We start from the raw sequence: 13,384 nt of genomic DNA on the forward strand, positions 1-13,384 counted from the left end.
TGCAATGGTACAACAAGCATTTTTCCAATCACAATGGGCCTCCATCAAGGAGCAGCACAAGGCCCATATCTATTTATATTAACTATAGACAAACTCGCATATACTATGTAGGAAATGTACCAGATGTCTGTAATTTGCGGACAATATAGTATTGATTGATCAAAAGAAAACTTGATCAAATCCTAAATTGAAATTATGAAGGAAAGCTTTGGATAAGGGATACACATTTCATTAAGATTGATAGACAGGAGATATCATGAAGTGATTGATTTCATTATTTAGGATCTGTTATACAAAATAATACGAAGATAGATAAAAATATATTTAACAGAATTAGAACTGGTTGGATAAAGTAGAGACTAGAGATGTGCATCCGGAATATTATATGATAGGTGAGTATCTTAGAGATTTACAAAAAAAAATTATGGAACAGTAAAGCCCGTAATATTATATGGTGTAGACCAAAGTCCGCCGTACCGAATCTGGTAGGCGTACCAGTCGCCACCGGACCGGTACGATTCCGGTTCGTACCGGAATCGGACGGTACGAACCAGCCAGCTCTTCTCCGCCGGAGCCGGAGAAGACGAAGAGAACGAGAGAGAGCGCGGGGTAGAGAGGGAGGGAGGAGACATGTGGCTGCCATCAGAGAGCCACGGAGGGGGGGGCGGAGGCCGGGGGGTGGGGGAACCCGCGCTCTCCCCCCCGGCCTCCGCCGCGCCCCCGTGGGTCCCCCCGCCAGGCTCCGCCGCCCCCCCGGGCCTCCACCGCGCCCCCGTGGGTCCCCCCGCCAGGCTCCGCCACCCCCCCGGGCCTTCGCCGCCCCTCCGCGGCTCTTCGATGGCGGCCACATGTCTCCTCCCTCCCTCTCTTTCCCACGCTCTCTCTCCTCTTCGTCTTCTTTGTCTCCGGCACAGAACCGGCCCATACCGGCCGGTACAGACTAGTTCGGCATACCATGGTGTAGATCATTAGGCAATAGAAAAGTATGTGGAAATAAATTGTGACAAAAATGAGGATGTTAAGATGGATGCATGGTAAAACTAGGAAGGGTAGAATAACAAATGAATGTATTACAGAGGCTGTAAGAGTTGCATAAATTAAGAGCAAAGAGATGCAAAATCTTGTACTCTCACACCAAATTAGCCATGCCACGTTATAAGCCAACTGATGCCTTATGTTGGCATAGCACATGCCATTCCAAATATTGACAGCCCTAGAAACGACATTAGCTTTTAGAACCTTGATGGTATACTTATGCCGTAGAAGATAACTTTAAATCTGATTTTCAATCAGCCTAAGAGAATGTGCAAAGATTTTAATTGAATCGTAACAGGGTTCTGATATAAAAAGGACGCTTACAATTGAGACATGCAAATTTGCTCAACATGGCGTCAACCAGATTGCAAATGCATTCAAGGAAAAAGTTATAAAAAGTTATGTTCCTTTGGAAACAGGGTGCAAGTCAAAAGACAGATGACATCTTTGAAAGAAAATATAGCTTGTTTTACACTTTCTAATAACTTGCATGTATACTTCACGTGGAAGTTATAAGAACAATAAAAGTAATTAGGAGACAAATTTGCATACCACTGGTTTAGAATTAATCAGCCAATCACCGACACTAGCAGATTTTCTGAGTGGAGATCCCTGCGATATTAAAATTACAATGTTGAAAAAGTGCACACAAGCGTAATAATGGAAATTATAAATGGAATATGAATGTAGAAATCAAAACATACCTGGGATGACCTTCGTGAAACTGTACATAGTGGAATATCCTGAAATGTGTACATCTGTTTAGTACAGTTACCAGTCTATGACAAAATCTTTTATTAGATTGAGACTGACCTTTACAAGATCCACATTTTCAGATGTGACTGAAAAACGACCCTTTATTTGCACCACATTGGCCTTAGATTTATCCTCCGAGGAGTCTCCAAAACCTATGAAAAATGACGAAAAACATAGTTCCTTCTTCTATAGTACTGTATAATGGAAAGATGATAATTTCTTGCATTTGCTGATTTCTTAAGGAGTTAAAACACAACCAGCAAGCTTTGTTCCAACTTTCAAAACTTCATCACGATTTGCTCCCGTAGAGGGCAAAACCCCTAAGCAAAATTATTAAGAAAATAAAAAATCATAGCATTTCCAGAAGTCTTATAGGTTCTGTTACCTCCTGAAGATCGTATTGGAGCAGATAAGCTATTTGCAGAAGCACGGTTTGGAAGCATCAATGGACCACTAAAGTTTGTGGCTTTTCGTGCATCACGTTTATATTTCTCAGCTTGTGGTTGATTATCGCCTTCAAACCTAGCAAAAAGAAGCAGAGCATGTGGACTCTTGTGCACAAGAAAAGCCTCAATGCTTCGAGTAGATCCAATAAATAGTTTAACATTCACAGAGTTGACAAAGAACTAATAAAATGTTCCTAAAACCTTCCAACCAAAAGGAATTATATGTGCCTCTATCTGCTGACATTAACCTTAAAGTTTCCTTTATTTTAAAAGGAAAAAAAACCACTAAAGAATGAGGATGTAATTCCCAGAACCAGTAAACTTAAAGTGAAACAGTGTTCTCAAGATATGTTGCCAACAGCTGTACATCATAACTAGCTAAATAACTAGTCCGAAATAAAAACAATTATATTGCTAACAAACATCCCAGACAATGGACCTAGCAATTGCCCAGGTAGACTTAAGTACAAGGACACTGATGTATTCTTGATCACACTACATTTATATTATTAGATATATGTACTATTTTAATAACTTAGCATTTTGAAATGCTTTAAGGCATATATCATATATTGTGATTTGTGAAGAACCTATAAAAGCACTTTCAAGATGTATCACACTTTGTACAATTTACAATAAACTCATAATAGCATATATATTGTTTTCTTGCTCAAATAATAGAGATTTTCAAGCTTCCTTGGTTGCCTATCTTATTGGCAGCCAAAGCTCAGGATTAGGGTTCTGAATGGAAATATCATATACACTAACTTGTTCAACATTTATTTTTTTCCTTTTTAATACATTATAACTTTTTCTCACTCCAGACAAATGTATCATACTCCCTTCTTAGCAAGGTGTCATTTCATAGCAACAAATTACATGAAAACACTTTTCATTATCAAACCATATCTGTTTGTTTTTGTGTATAATATGAAAAAATATATTTATACCATAAATGCAGACATGCAAGCATACTTGCATGCACGCACATAACTAAGTATGTATATATGTATGTATACATGCACAATGGTCAAGTTGGGGGTTGCTTGGGTATCCTAAGGCCTATCAACTGCCTAGAAACCCAGGAAACCACCCAGAAAGAACAATAAAATGTTACACTTTCAATTCTAAACTTGAACAGGAAGACTTGGAACGTTGCAGACATGCATCGCACCATCATGAAAAGCAATAGCACAAAAACAGTCAGGAACGATCAAAATAGATCAAATCCTCTCATACAGTATGTATACAACTTGAATTAATAATGCATCCAGAAACTTGGATACTCCTACCACGTAACAGTTCAATAATCCAACATCTCCCACCCCACCCTCTCCCTGGCATCCCAACAAAGTTAAATGAAATAGTAAGTTTCATGGATATACATGCAAAAAGGCATATGTTGGAGAGTATGTATGCAAAAAAAAAACAAAAAGAGGGGAAACCAAAAATAACAGAAAAAAAGAAAGGAGAATGACTTGGAACTTGAAAGAAATGGGACCAAAATGCTGCATAGTTTGTTACATGCAGAGCTAGAAAAAGTTAACCAGGTTTTATATGCCAGCCATCCACTTCAGAATAGATACAAATTTGATGGCATGCCATCCATTTCACCGTTATGTCCTCCAATGACATGATAACCACTTACAATGGCACTGCTTGTAAGTGATTCATGAGAAAGAATTTTTAGAGGACTATAGGCCCTTATAAACCATGAAATATTCAACCAGATGATGCTCAAGTTCATGATATAATCATGCCCAGAATCTAACAGCACAACCTCATCTTTCTGGCATCATTGATATTGCTATTAGTTTTCAGCAAATCCATTATGATGCCTTGTTTATTCATATGATCTCATTCTATTTTATATTTTAACCACAATGCAGATATCTCCCAGAATTCCTGATGTTCGCTTATTCCCTGATACATATTAGCTGAAATGGTCAGCGATCTACAATCCACTATATCAATTTATATTCATTATGCAAATTTGTGCTTACTATGTTATAATTAATAAATACCACATAGCGTATATATCTGATGTATATTTCTCTGTTCTGAACAAACTGCATTCCCTAATATGTTTGATAATTGATACAACTTAAAGTACAGTCATCAAACAAAGTACCCACCAATTAAATTAGTAACAGAAACATCTCTTTGTGTGTCCAGCAATAATGGACATGAATAAGACAATTTATCCAATCAAACTATTATGAAATAATCCTAAAAATTTAATTAAAATTTTATTTATAGTTTAATTCGAAGTACAACCAGTGATGAATATAAAACTCGAAGAGGATGAGAGAAATGAACCTTTCAGTGGTTCGCCCTTTCTCTGTTGATGAGTTAACATGCACACTAGAAGGCATAAGTGGACCGCTAAAGGTTTGCTGTCTTTTTCCAACTTCACCTTTACGGTAGCTTGGCTCCATCTCCTGCTTTGATGTCGATGGAATTAAATCATTTTTCACTATGCGCTTCTCATATTCATCAACCTTTGCTTTATTGCTAGAATTCACTAAATCCGTTTCAAGAATTTCATCTTTTGTATTTAAGCATCTGGTTTCTGACTCTTGTGCAGGGCAGTTATTTGCTCTGTAAAATGATAAAACAACAATAATTTGATTGCTCTGGAAAAACCAACAAAATTCTTTATGAACAACATGTAAAATTATAGTTTCTTCAAAGTTCAAACTTAGTCAAGACGGCTGATTTAAAAAGCATAATAAACTTACTTTACTATAGCCAATTAGGCAGTGGCACGCAAACTATAAGAAGCAAAATATGTTGTATATTATGGTCCAGTGACACTGTAATACATACCACAGATGGTCTTGACTTGAGTTATGTGTGCAATGCTCTTCCACCAGCCCAAATAAATTTATAGGTAAATGGATTAGACTCATTTTAATCTTAAAAGTCGAATTTTTAGGGTAAGAGTTATAATTCAACATATGATACCTTGCAAATCTAGAGCTGAATATTCCAATTTTTGCCTTTTAGTTAGGATTATACAAATCTAAGATAAAGAGATGCAGGTCTAGATAATAAGCATGGTTTGTTATACCGGACCATACTGCCCAGTACAGGGCATATCGTATCTCACCGAAGGGGTATTGAGAACTGGTATGCCCTCCATACCAAGTATTACTGCCGAATTATGCAACATATTGACACTTGGTATGGGGCATATCGGTTGGGTATCAATATGGGGTCCAGTAACAAAATTGCAAACCTTGATAATAAATAAAACATCTAATAGAAATGAGTGTGCAGAAATACATATCAAGATTAGGGAAGATCTTATCTCACTTGTAAGAGGCAATAAGATCCAATACAGCCCATATTTATAAAGATACTAAAAACATAACAAACAAGTAATGAAACCCAAATATATCTAGCAATAAAAGGAGATAGCACAAATACAAAGGGGTTATGCTTTTAAACATATGGACCCAAAATGAGGAAAGAGACATCATAGATCATACACTCCAGATGGTAGAGCAAAAGAGATGAATATCAAAGCAAACATGGTTCGACAGAGAAGTATCAACTTTAAAAAGGCTATGAGAGATTAATGAAGACTCGAAGCAAGAGATGTAAGCAAATGAGGCTCAAATTTATGGGATTTGGTATCAGAAGAGATTAAAACCAACATCTTGGAAAGCATAAAATTTCCAGATAACGATATGGAAACAAGAAATGAGAGCGAAAGAAGCCAAAGAGCATATGCAAATGTCTTCCATTCTCCTCTTATCAACTAAAACCCATATGGAAGAAACCAAACCGAATTGATTTAGATTGGAAAGGAAGCTGATTCAATAAAAGGAAAAACACATATGGAATGAAAGGGCAAACAAAATGAGCACAGAGCCCTACCTTAATTATTATGGCTGGTTAAGAATAGTCAATAATCAGAAATGCACTTTACAAGTGCTACATATCAACTGAAACAAATTCAGCTCAGATCTTGCTGTCTTGGAGGTTGGATCAATGACTGGAGGCTATTAATGGGAAGCCCTCAAAGGACAAACAAAACTCAGATTATTGTTAGATACCAATAAACTTTCCAACAAAAAATTGACTTGTTTCAGCACTGGCCCAATGAATCTTGCAAGCCTAAATATTAAAATGAAAGAAACATTGATGAGATCTATGACAAGGATGAACTCCCATAGATTCAGTGTTGACATACTTGAGCTGAACCAGCCAGTTAGATCAGAAACTTGACAACCAGTGTCTATGTCTGATTCAGGTTTCCAACCTGGCATATTTCAGTGACCTGGCCAGCTGCCCCCTTTTCCTTCAAAAACATTCCCGCCACAAAATCTCAGAGATTCAGGTTTGAACCCTTGGTCTGCTGTAACTATTAAAACTCTCTCAAGCACTAAGATACAATGCCAACTAGATTATTTTGATGATATAATATACTTATGTAGACATATCTCTTTGCTAATAAATAAATAAAGAGACTGGACCTTATAAAGTCAAGAGCTAGTTTAGGCAACAGCGATGCTTTATTTTGATTTTTCAATAATGAAAAATTTTCCATTTTTAGCAAAAAAAGAAAATAAATTAAAATGCAATTCATTTAAAGAAAAATAAGTTCTACAATGTTCTTTACATCACATCTAATTTTTTCTATAATTATTTTAATTTATTTTAATGTGCCTCTGATCTGACCAATTGACCTGGGGGTTGGACTGGTGAGCAAATGACCTGGCCTGTTTCTGATAATCATGCACATATTACTGGATTTCACAGTGCTACTTAGAAGCCTTGACAAAGGTTTCAAAACAGTGATCCAAAGATTCAGATAATCATGAACACTATGAAAATCAAGGCAAAGAATCAGACATGAAAAATTAAAAGGACTTCTCCTAAATGAGGTGCATCATAATATGGATTGCATGTTTAAAAATTAAAACAATGCATCTATTCTAGCACACAATCCATATATACAACAAACTCAAATGAACAATTATGCTGTACATGTGGGCAAAACCGCTAAACATCTCTTTTGCAATACAAGCACAAGTAGCATATATTCTTGAAACTCAAACAATAGCTATGCTAATCTATAAGGTGGAATCTTTATCCAACCTTCACAGTAAAATTTAGCACATAGATTGATAAAATGTTATCATACTCATTTTACCTCCACATAATTCCATCTCATATTAATATAACGATCCTTCGCTTAGAGGGCTGCAAAGATAAGTGCACCGTGACAATCCTTGCCCATGTTACATTAGAAAACCATAATATGCTAGAGCAACTCAGGCTTAAAAAGGGGACGACTTCTTTTCAATAAAAAGTAGAAAGAACAACTCTATAGAAGGAGAGTCGGAACATCTTAGTCACTGACTAGGACCAATACGGGAGGAAACTGAGATTCAAGGATTTTTGCCAACATCCAGATGTAGCTCTGCCGGAAGGGTTCGACAATACCGAAGTTTAGTAAATACAATGGGGTCGGCGACCCATATTTATCTTAATAATCTACCTAGTTCTCAATCAGTTAGCAGCTGGACCTACATATTAAACATTAAATATGCATCCAAGGCCAGCAGAACCATCCCAAACCGCCCGATTCGAGGTGTACCGAGCTGTACCAGCAACGAACCGAGATATTTTGGCTTCAAATCGAGAAACCAACGAAGGAGGGGGAGAGGGAGAAGGAAAGAGAGGAAAAGAGAGAGAAGGGGGGAGGGAGGGAGAGGGAGAGGGAGAGGGAAGAAGAGAGGAGGGTGGCCAACGGTCGGTGGAGGCCGGCAGAGGGCCACGAAGGGCCAGGGAGGGGTGCGGAAGGGCGGAAGAGGGGCTCCATCCTATGGTGAAACAGGAGTCTCGGAAGAGGCCCCTTTTTTATTTTGACTTATTTATGGAGGGTTTTTTATTTTGAAAAAATTAAGTAAAGTCGGCAAAGGGGTTGCCAACTTCATATAAATAATTCAAATTAAAAAAGGGGGCCCCCCTCTAGGATCCCCATTTCGAACGAAACAAGAGAACTGAAGGGCAAAGCCCCTCCTCTGCCCCTCTGCGGCCCTTTGCTGGCCGTCCGCCACCCTTCCCTCCCTCCCTTCCTCTCTCCCATTCTCCCTCTCCCCCACCCTCTCTACCATGTCGGGCCGCGTTCCGCTAGCCTTCTCCCTCTCTCTCCCTCCCCCCCCTCTTTTTTCATCTCTCCCGTTCTCCTTCTCCCCTGTCCTCTTTGTTGTGTCGGTACGGGCCCGGCGTGGAGCGGCACAAGGGCATACCACACCATCCACCATGCAACTAGTATAAGCCTCAGTACCAGCACAGCGATCCTTGTGTATCTCCACAGATTTACATAGAAATATCTATGAACTAAGAGTGTCACCATTTAAGGCTTTTCTCAAGTTTGAATCAAATTCTTCTAGACGCTTTGACCTTTGACAATCATGTCACTATACTTACATTGGCACTTGCGAAGATTCTGACACTTTAAGCAAGTTTAGAAAAGACTGGATATGTTTCTCTCTCAAAATCTAATTGTCATAACCACGAATCTACAATTTTGGAAAGCTGCAGCAACTGAAAACAAGCAGTCCCAAACATTTCTCGCTTGACAAAACTGTATGATAGAAATGATAACTACTGTTTTGTTTAGGTGCCTGATTGACCGGCATAGATCCTAGTTGATCCAAAGGTAAAACAATTTTTGCTTTGTAAGACAGTGCCAGTACAGAACGTTAGAATTCATTTTTCACTAAGTATTTTTAGAATATCAGCCTAGATACTTAACTAGAAGCATACAATTATAACCATGTTTCACAGAGAATTCAAACACAAGCATGCGAACCCAGATATGTGATTGTTACTTGGGAGAAACAAAGATTTTAATTAAACAGGAGCAAGAAAAAAACATGTGAGAGAATTTTTCATGTATGAACTCTGAAGCAACCTGTGATCCCACCAATCCAATAGACTTTAGATATGATATGTTTCTTCAAGAAACCAAAATCATAATCCAAGAAGCAATTTAGATACCAGGGTCGGGAATTAAATATAGGACCACAGGATGACTCACCTACAAATGACTTCATCAGTAAATACTGACTTCCCCAGATTAGATGTGGAAGTAGATGGAACCTGCCAATGACAGTGAAGTGTTTACAAGTGAATTTTCTGGAAGGACAAGAGGAAACAGAGTTCACCTAAAAGAGATAAAAATATTAATAATATGCTGAATACAGTATGCAAGATATAACCTAAAGTTGAAATTGGCAACGCAAACCTTATTGTTAACAAACAGTCTCATGCTCTCGTCATCTTCCTTCATTTCCGGAAAGTCCTCATCATCTTGAATCTATAAAAGAATTCCAGAAAATGAATGACAGTCCTAAGAAACAAAGAGAAGTAGCAATTTGGGAAAAAAGGAACCTAAAGAAGAAATAAATTTCAAAATGAATTGACTAATGGAAGTAGATGTTCTGGCATTTAAAAAGGAAACAGGTTACGGTGATACCAGTGATGCTTGGGCCTTCAAATCTTCAATATCAAAGTTCCATGCACTAACACCTCTTTGATACTCACTCTGTTAAAGGATCAAGTAGTACATTAGAAAATAAAATGATAAAACTATAAGCATGGCTGGATTGACTCTTCTCTATATCCGGAATTAAAATATAAAATCATCCTTTCTGTTTCTTTTGATAGTTATCATCCATGTGATCTTATACAGTATGTGTGTGCACGTGTGCGTCCACATATGTTTGTGTGCATTCAAATTATATTACTCCTTATTGAACCAGGAGATCTTTTCAGTTCTTTAATATTCACACATTTTACTCTTTCAGCAATAATCAGATGAACAGCTACCAAAAGCCATCAGCAACGAACTTAAAATTGTTTGCCTATCATGAGCAATGTTCTAATACTTGCAAGACAAAAGACAGCTCAAGTGCATGTGATTCCAGATTTAAGTACATCATAAGCAGAAGTTTAAGTTAAGAAATGATAATTTTTTCCATGTGCTGCTGGTGCCAATTTATAATTTAAAGGCATGATGGGGAGTCATCTCCTCTGAATACCTTGAAGCTTAAGGATGGATATGCGTGGTTCACCGTACCAGGCATACCGCCCTATACCGGTACCAAATTGAGACTTGGTACAAGGGCATATCCAGTCTTGGGATGCCAAAGCGACCCCAATATCAGGTGTACCAACACTATACCAGCATGGTGTCATCAAGGGATCTAGTATTGAGACAGCAAAAATTGGATATTAGCACATATGCTTTTTGAGAAGTAGAATGGGTGGAAGCCCAGTTGACACCAGGTGAGGGTAGGACTCAAATCCTAGTCAGTGGTACCAAACTCAACGACTTTACCAACTGCACTAGTTCGCACCTTTATTAGCACCTGAACTTTGAAGATATTATAATTCATCTTGCAAATTTTGTTGCCATTTGACTTTGTCATCATGTTCACCCTCATGGATTTTAAGTTCCAGCCAGCATGACACTACACAATACTTGCAGTGCCAGCGCCTTACCAGCATGTAAAATTGGCAAAGTAAAGTCAGCATGACAGTACTTGCATGTGGCAATGTCAGTGCATGCCAAGTGTAACAAGAAATGTCATGAACTAGACTCCGAGGCGCACATCACGCGACCAGAGCCAGGCATCAGCACCGACATGCAGTTGCACTCACTTACTGGTGGCAAGCCACACCACTTCCTACCTACCTTCTATTATCAAGCCAGAATGCAATTAGTTACCCAATTGCTATACATGAAGTTTTTCTGGCTACAAAAATGTTCATAGCACCAGGGTAACATCACACTGACCATCACATCAACTCCCTACTTTTGGAAAGAGTATAGGCGCTAAGAGGCCATTTTGTGCCCGCCAATTGGATGTCACCTAGAGCCAAGGATCATTGAACCGGTACCGAATGCCGTACCGGTCGGCGCCTGATATGGTTCGGACTGAACCGAACCGGTTGGTCGTGCCTATTCACGCATTGGCACGCCCTAAATTTTTTTTAGGGGGGGAGGGGAGGAGTTCTCTCTCTTTTCGTACTTTTTCTATAAATTTAAGTCTAATTTGATTTTTTTTTGATGTTTTCTTGATGTTTTTCTGATGTTTCTAATGTTTCTATGATTCCAGTTTAAGCTAAATAATGTATCTTATTGCTTTAAAATGATATAAATCATAAAATGAACAACAAAAAATATCTTCAAATCAAGATACAATCAATTACATACTTTTAAAGTCCAACAAACATACATAATGATATCTAAAATCGGGTCGAGTGGCGATGCCTCTCGTAGATATCCGTATCATCAGTATAATCAGAAGGCACATCAACCCACCCCTCTATCCAAGCAGCGACGTAGTCTTGTATGTTCATCCCATAAGGAACGCGTGTTGGATTATAAATACTCTCAGATCTCTCGCTAAAGCTCTGGCTCTGAGAGGTGTCTTCTGGCTGATAATACGGCAGTAGAGAAACCCATCCGAATATGCTAGCAACAAAATCCGACCCGTGAGGTACTTCGGGCTGCGTAGGATAGTAGCCATCAGAAGATGCCTCAGACGCACCATATACATATCGGTATCAGTATGGATTATAGGCTGCTTGTGGCTGCAGATAATAGGATCCAGTATAAGACTTGAAACCTAATACGTCTATGGATTCGACTCTATGTGCGAAGTCATCTGCAGCTGCATCATGTCCTTCTGAATGACCTTGAAGAGCTCATCTCCTATATGCAATCGTATCCTCACGGGCTCTGCCAAATCGTCTACCATGGTTCCGATCCTGTGTAATATGCATAAACTGGGACTCACCAGTGTATCGAAAACCAACCTGCGGTTGTCTCATAAATAGTGGCCTCCTGTCCTCCACTCCCTTCATGGCCAACAGATCCATGACCACCAGAACTATCATCGATGCTGCTCCAAGACTTCTCGACACTCTCCATTGGGGTTGCAGGTGCCTTTTGTTTTTCTTTTTTGGTCTACTGGGCAATTACCTTCTTACTCTTCATGCCTCTCTGTCTGGTTATGTCGCCTTTCTGACTGAGTTGACCGGATAGCATAGTAGCCTCATCCGAGCATCTCTCAATTATGTCTTTGAAAGGATGCCTCGGACAAGGAGTCATGTGGTGACTGACTTTTCTACGGTTATGGCTGATTAGTTGCAGGAATGCGTAAAATTATGCAATACGTATTACTAATTTTTTATAATTTTGATATTAATTATATATTTTAAACTATTTTTATATTTAAAATAATTTTTAAATAATAATATTTTAAAAAATTAATTTCAGCTCAAACCCATTTAGAACCCAATAATGGATACTATATATATTTTTCTAGGCCCTCGGGCATGCATAAAAGGTTACTTATTTCTCAATTTTTTTTCAAATTTAGGCCTAAGCTACTGTGCGCATGATCGCATCAAAACTTGAATGAATGGACACCAAATTTTTTATATAGAGTAGCCTGCATGCCTCTAAATACATTTCTGATTTTATTTTTTAAAAATTTTATTTTTTAAAAAATATCTTTTTTAATCCGAAAATATATTTATAATTTTAAAAAATTATATATAATCCAAAAATTAAAAAATTTTATGTCAGCATATACATCGTCCATAGATCTACAACATATAAAAAAATCAAGCCCAAATCAAAAAATTTGGCATGATCTTATCTTATTTTGCAATTATTAAGCTTTTTTTTAAGGTCCCCACAAAAAAGAAAAAGAAAGATAGAAAAAAGGAAGCACACCTTATTTAGCATTGACTCTTCCTTCTGATAGCCTAAATCAGTGTTGTTTGTAATTTTTTTGGAAAGAGAAAATCGGTACCTGATCTTTGGGAAATGGAAAGGCCTTCTTCGGCCTTCCTCTTCAGTGGTGTTCGGCTTTTAATGCTGATGCCACGCCATAGCGGGCCGCTGGCCCCCAACTCAGATCGGTTCGCACCGAGTCCGAGTCGAACTGGATGGAACCATCCGGTTCCGGGCGGTATTATTGAAGTTTCGGCCCCTAGGAGGCCGGAACCATTTTTCTATAGCGAACCGACCTGATCTATGACCGGGTCGACTCGGTTCGGCCTGAACTGGGCGATACGGTCTGGTTCGACCTGAACCGAATGGTATGGCC

At 38.5% G+C, this 13,384-nt stretch overlaps 1 protein-coding gene across 4 annotated transcripts in view; it reads right to left on the bottom strand.

Annotated features, from left to right (window-relative positions):
* Positions 1-13,384, bottom strand: part of LOC103717369 (serine/threonine-protein kinase BLUS1-like) — a 38,021-nt gene that overhangs the window by 9,379 nt on the left and 15,258 nt on the right. For 3 of the 4 annotated variants that reach the window (XR_003387558.3, XM_008805723.5, XM_008805724.5), the window contains exons 9-16: positions 9,736-9,804; positions 9,505-9,576; positions 9,298-9,359; positions 4,557-4,838; positions 2,177-2,313; positions 1,849-1,943; positions 1,740-1,778; positions 1,588-1,647 (exon numbers count right to left, since the gene is read on the bottom strand). Coding sequence is in view for 3 of the 4 variants with exons in the window: in XM_008805723.5 (XP_008803945.1) it covers positions 1,588-1,647; positions 1,740-1,778; positions 1,849-1,943; positions 2,177-2,313; positions 4,557-4,838; positions 9,298-9,359; positions 9,505-9,576; positions 9,736-9,804 (816 nt within the window). In the remaining variant the exon portion in view is untranslated. The remainder of the gene's footprint in view (positions 1-1,587; positions 1,648-1,739; positions 1,779-1,848; positions 1,944-2,176; positions 2,314-4,556; positions 4,839-9,297; positions 9,360-9,504; positions 9,577-9,735; positions 9,805-13,384) is intronic. The other variant, XM_088718585.1, reaches the window with a different exon arrangement.

Source organism: Phoenix dactylifera, chromosome 3 (assembly GCF_051530095.1).
Source record: "Phoenix dactylifera cultivar Ajwa chromosome 3, Ajwa_hap1_PhDact_Kaust_v1.1, whole genome shotgun sequence".
In the NCBI taxonomy this organism is placed as follows: domain Eukaryota; kingdom Viridiplantae; phylum Streptophyta; class Magnoliopsida; order Arecales; family Arecaceae; genus Phoenix; species Phoenix dactylifera.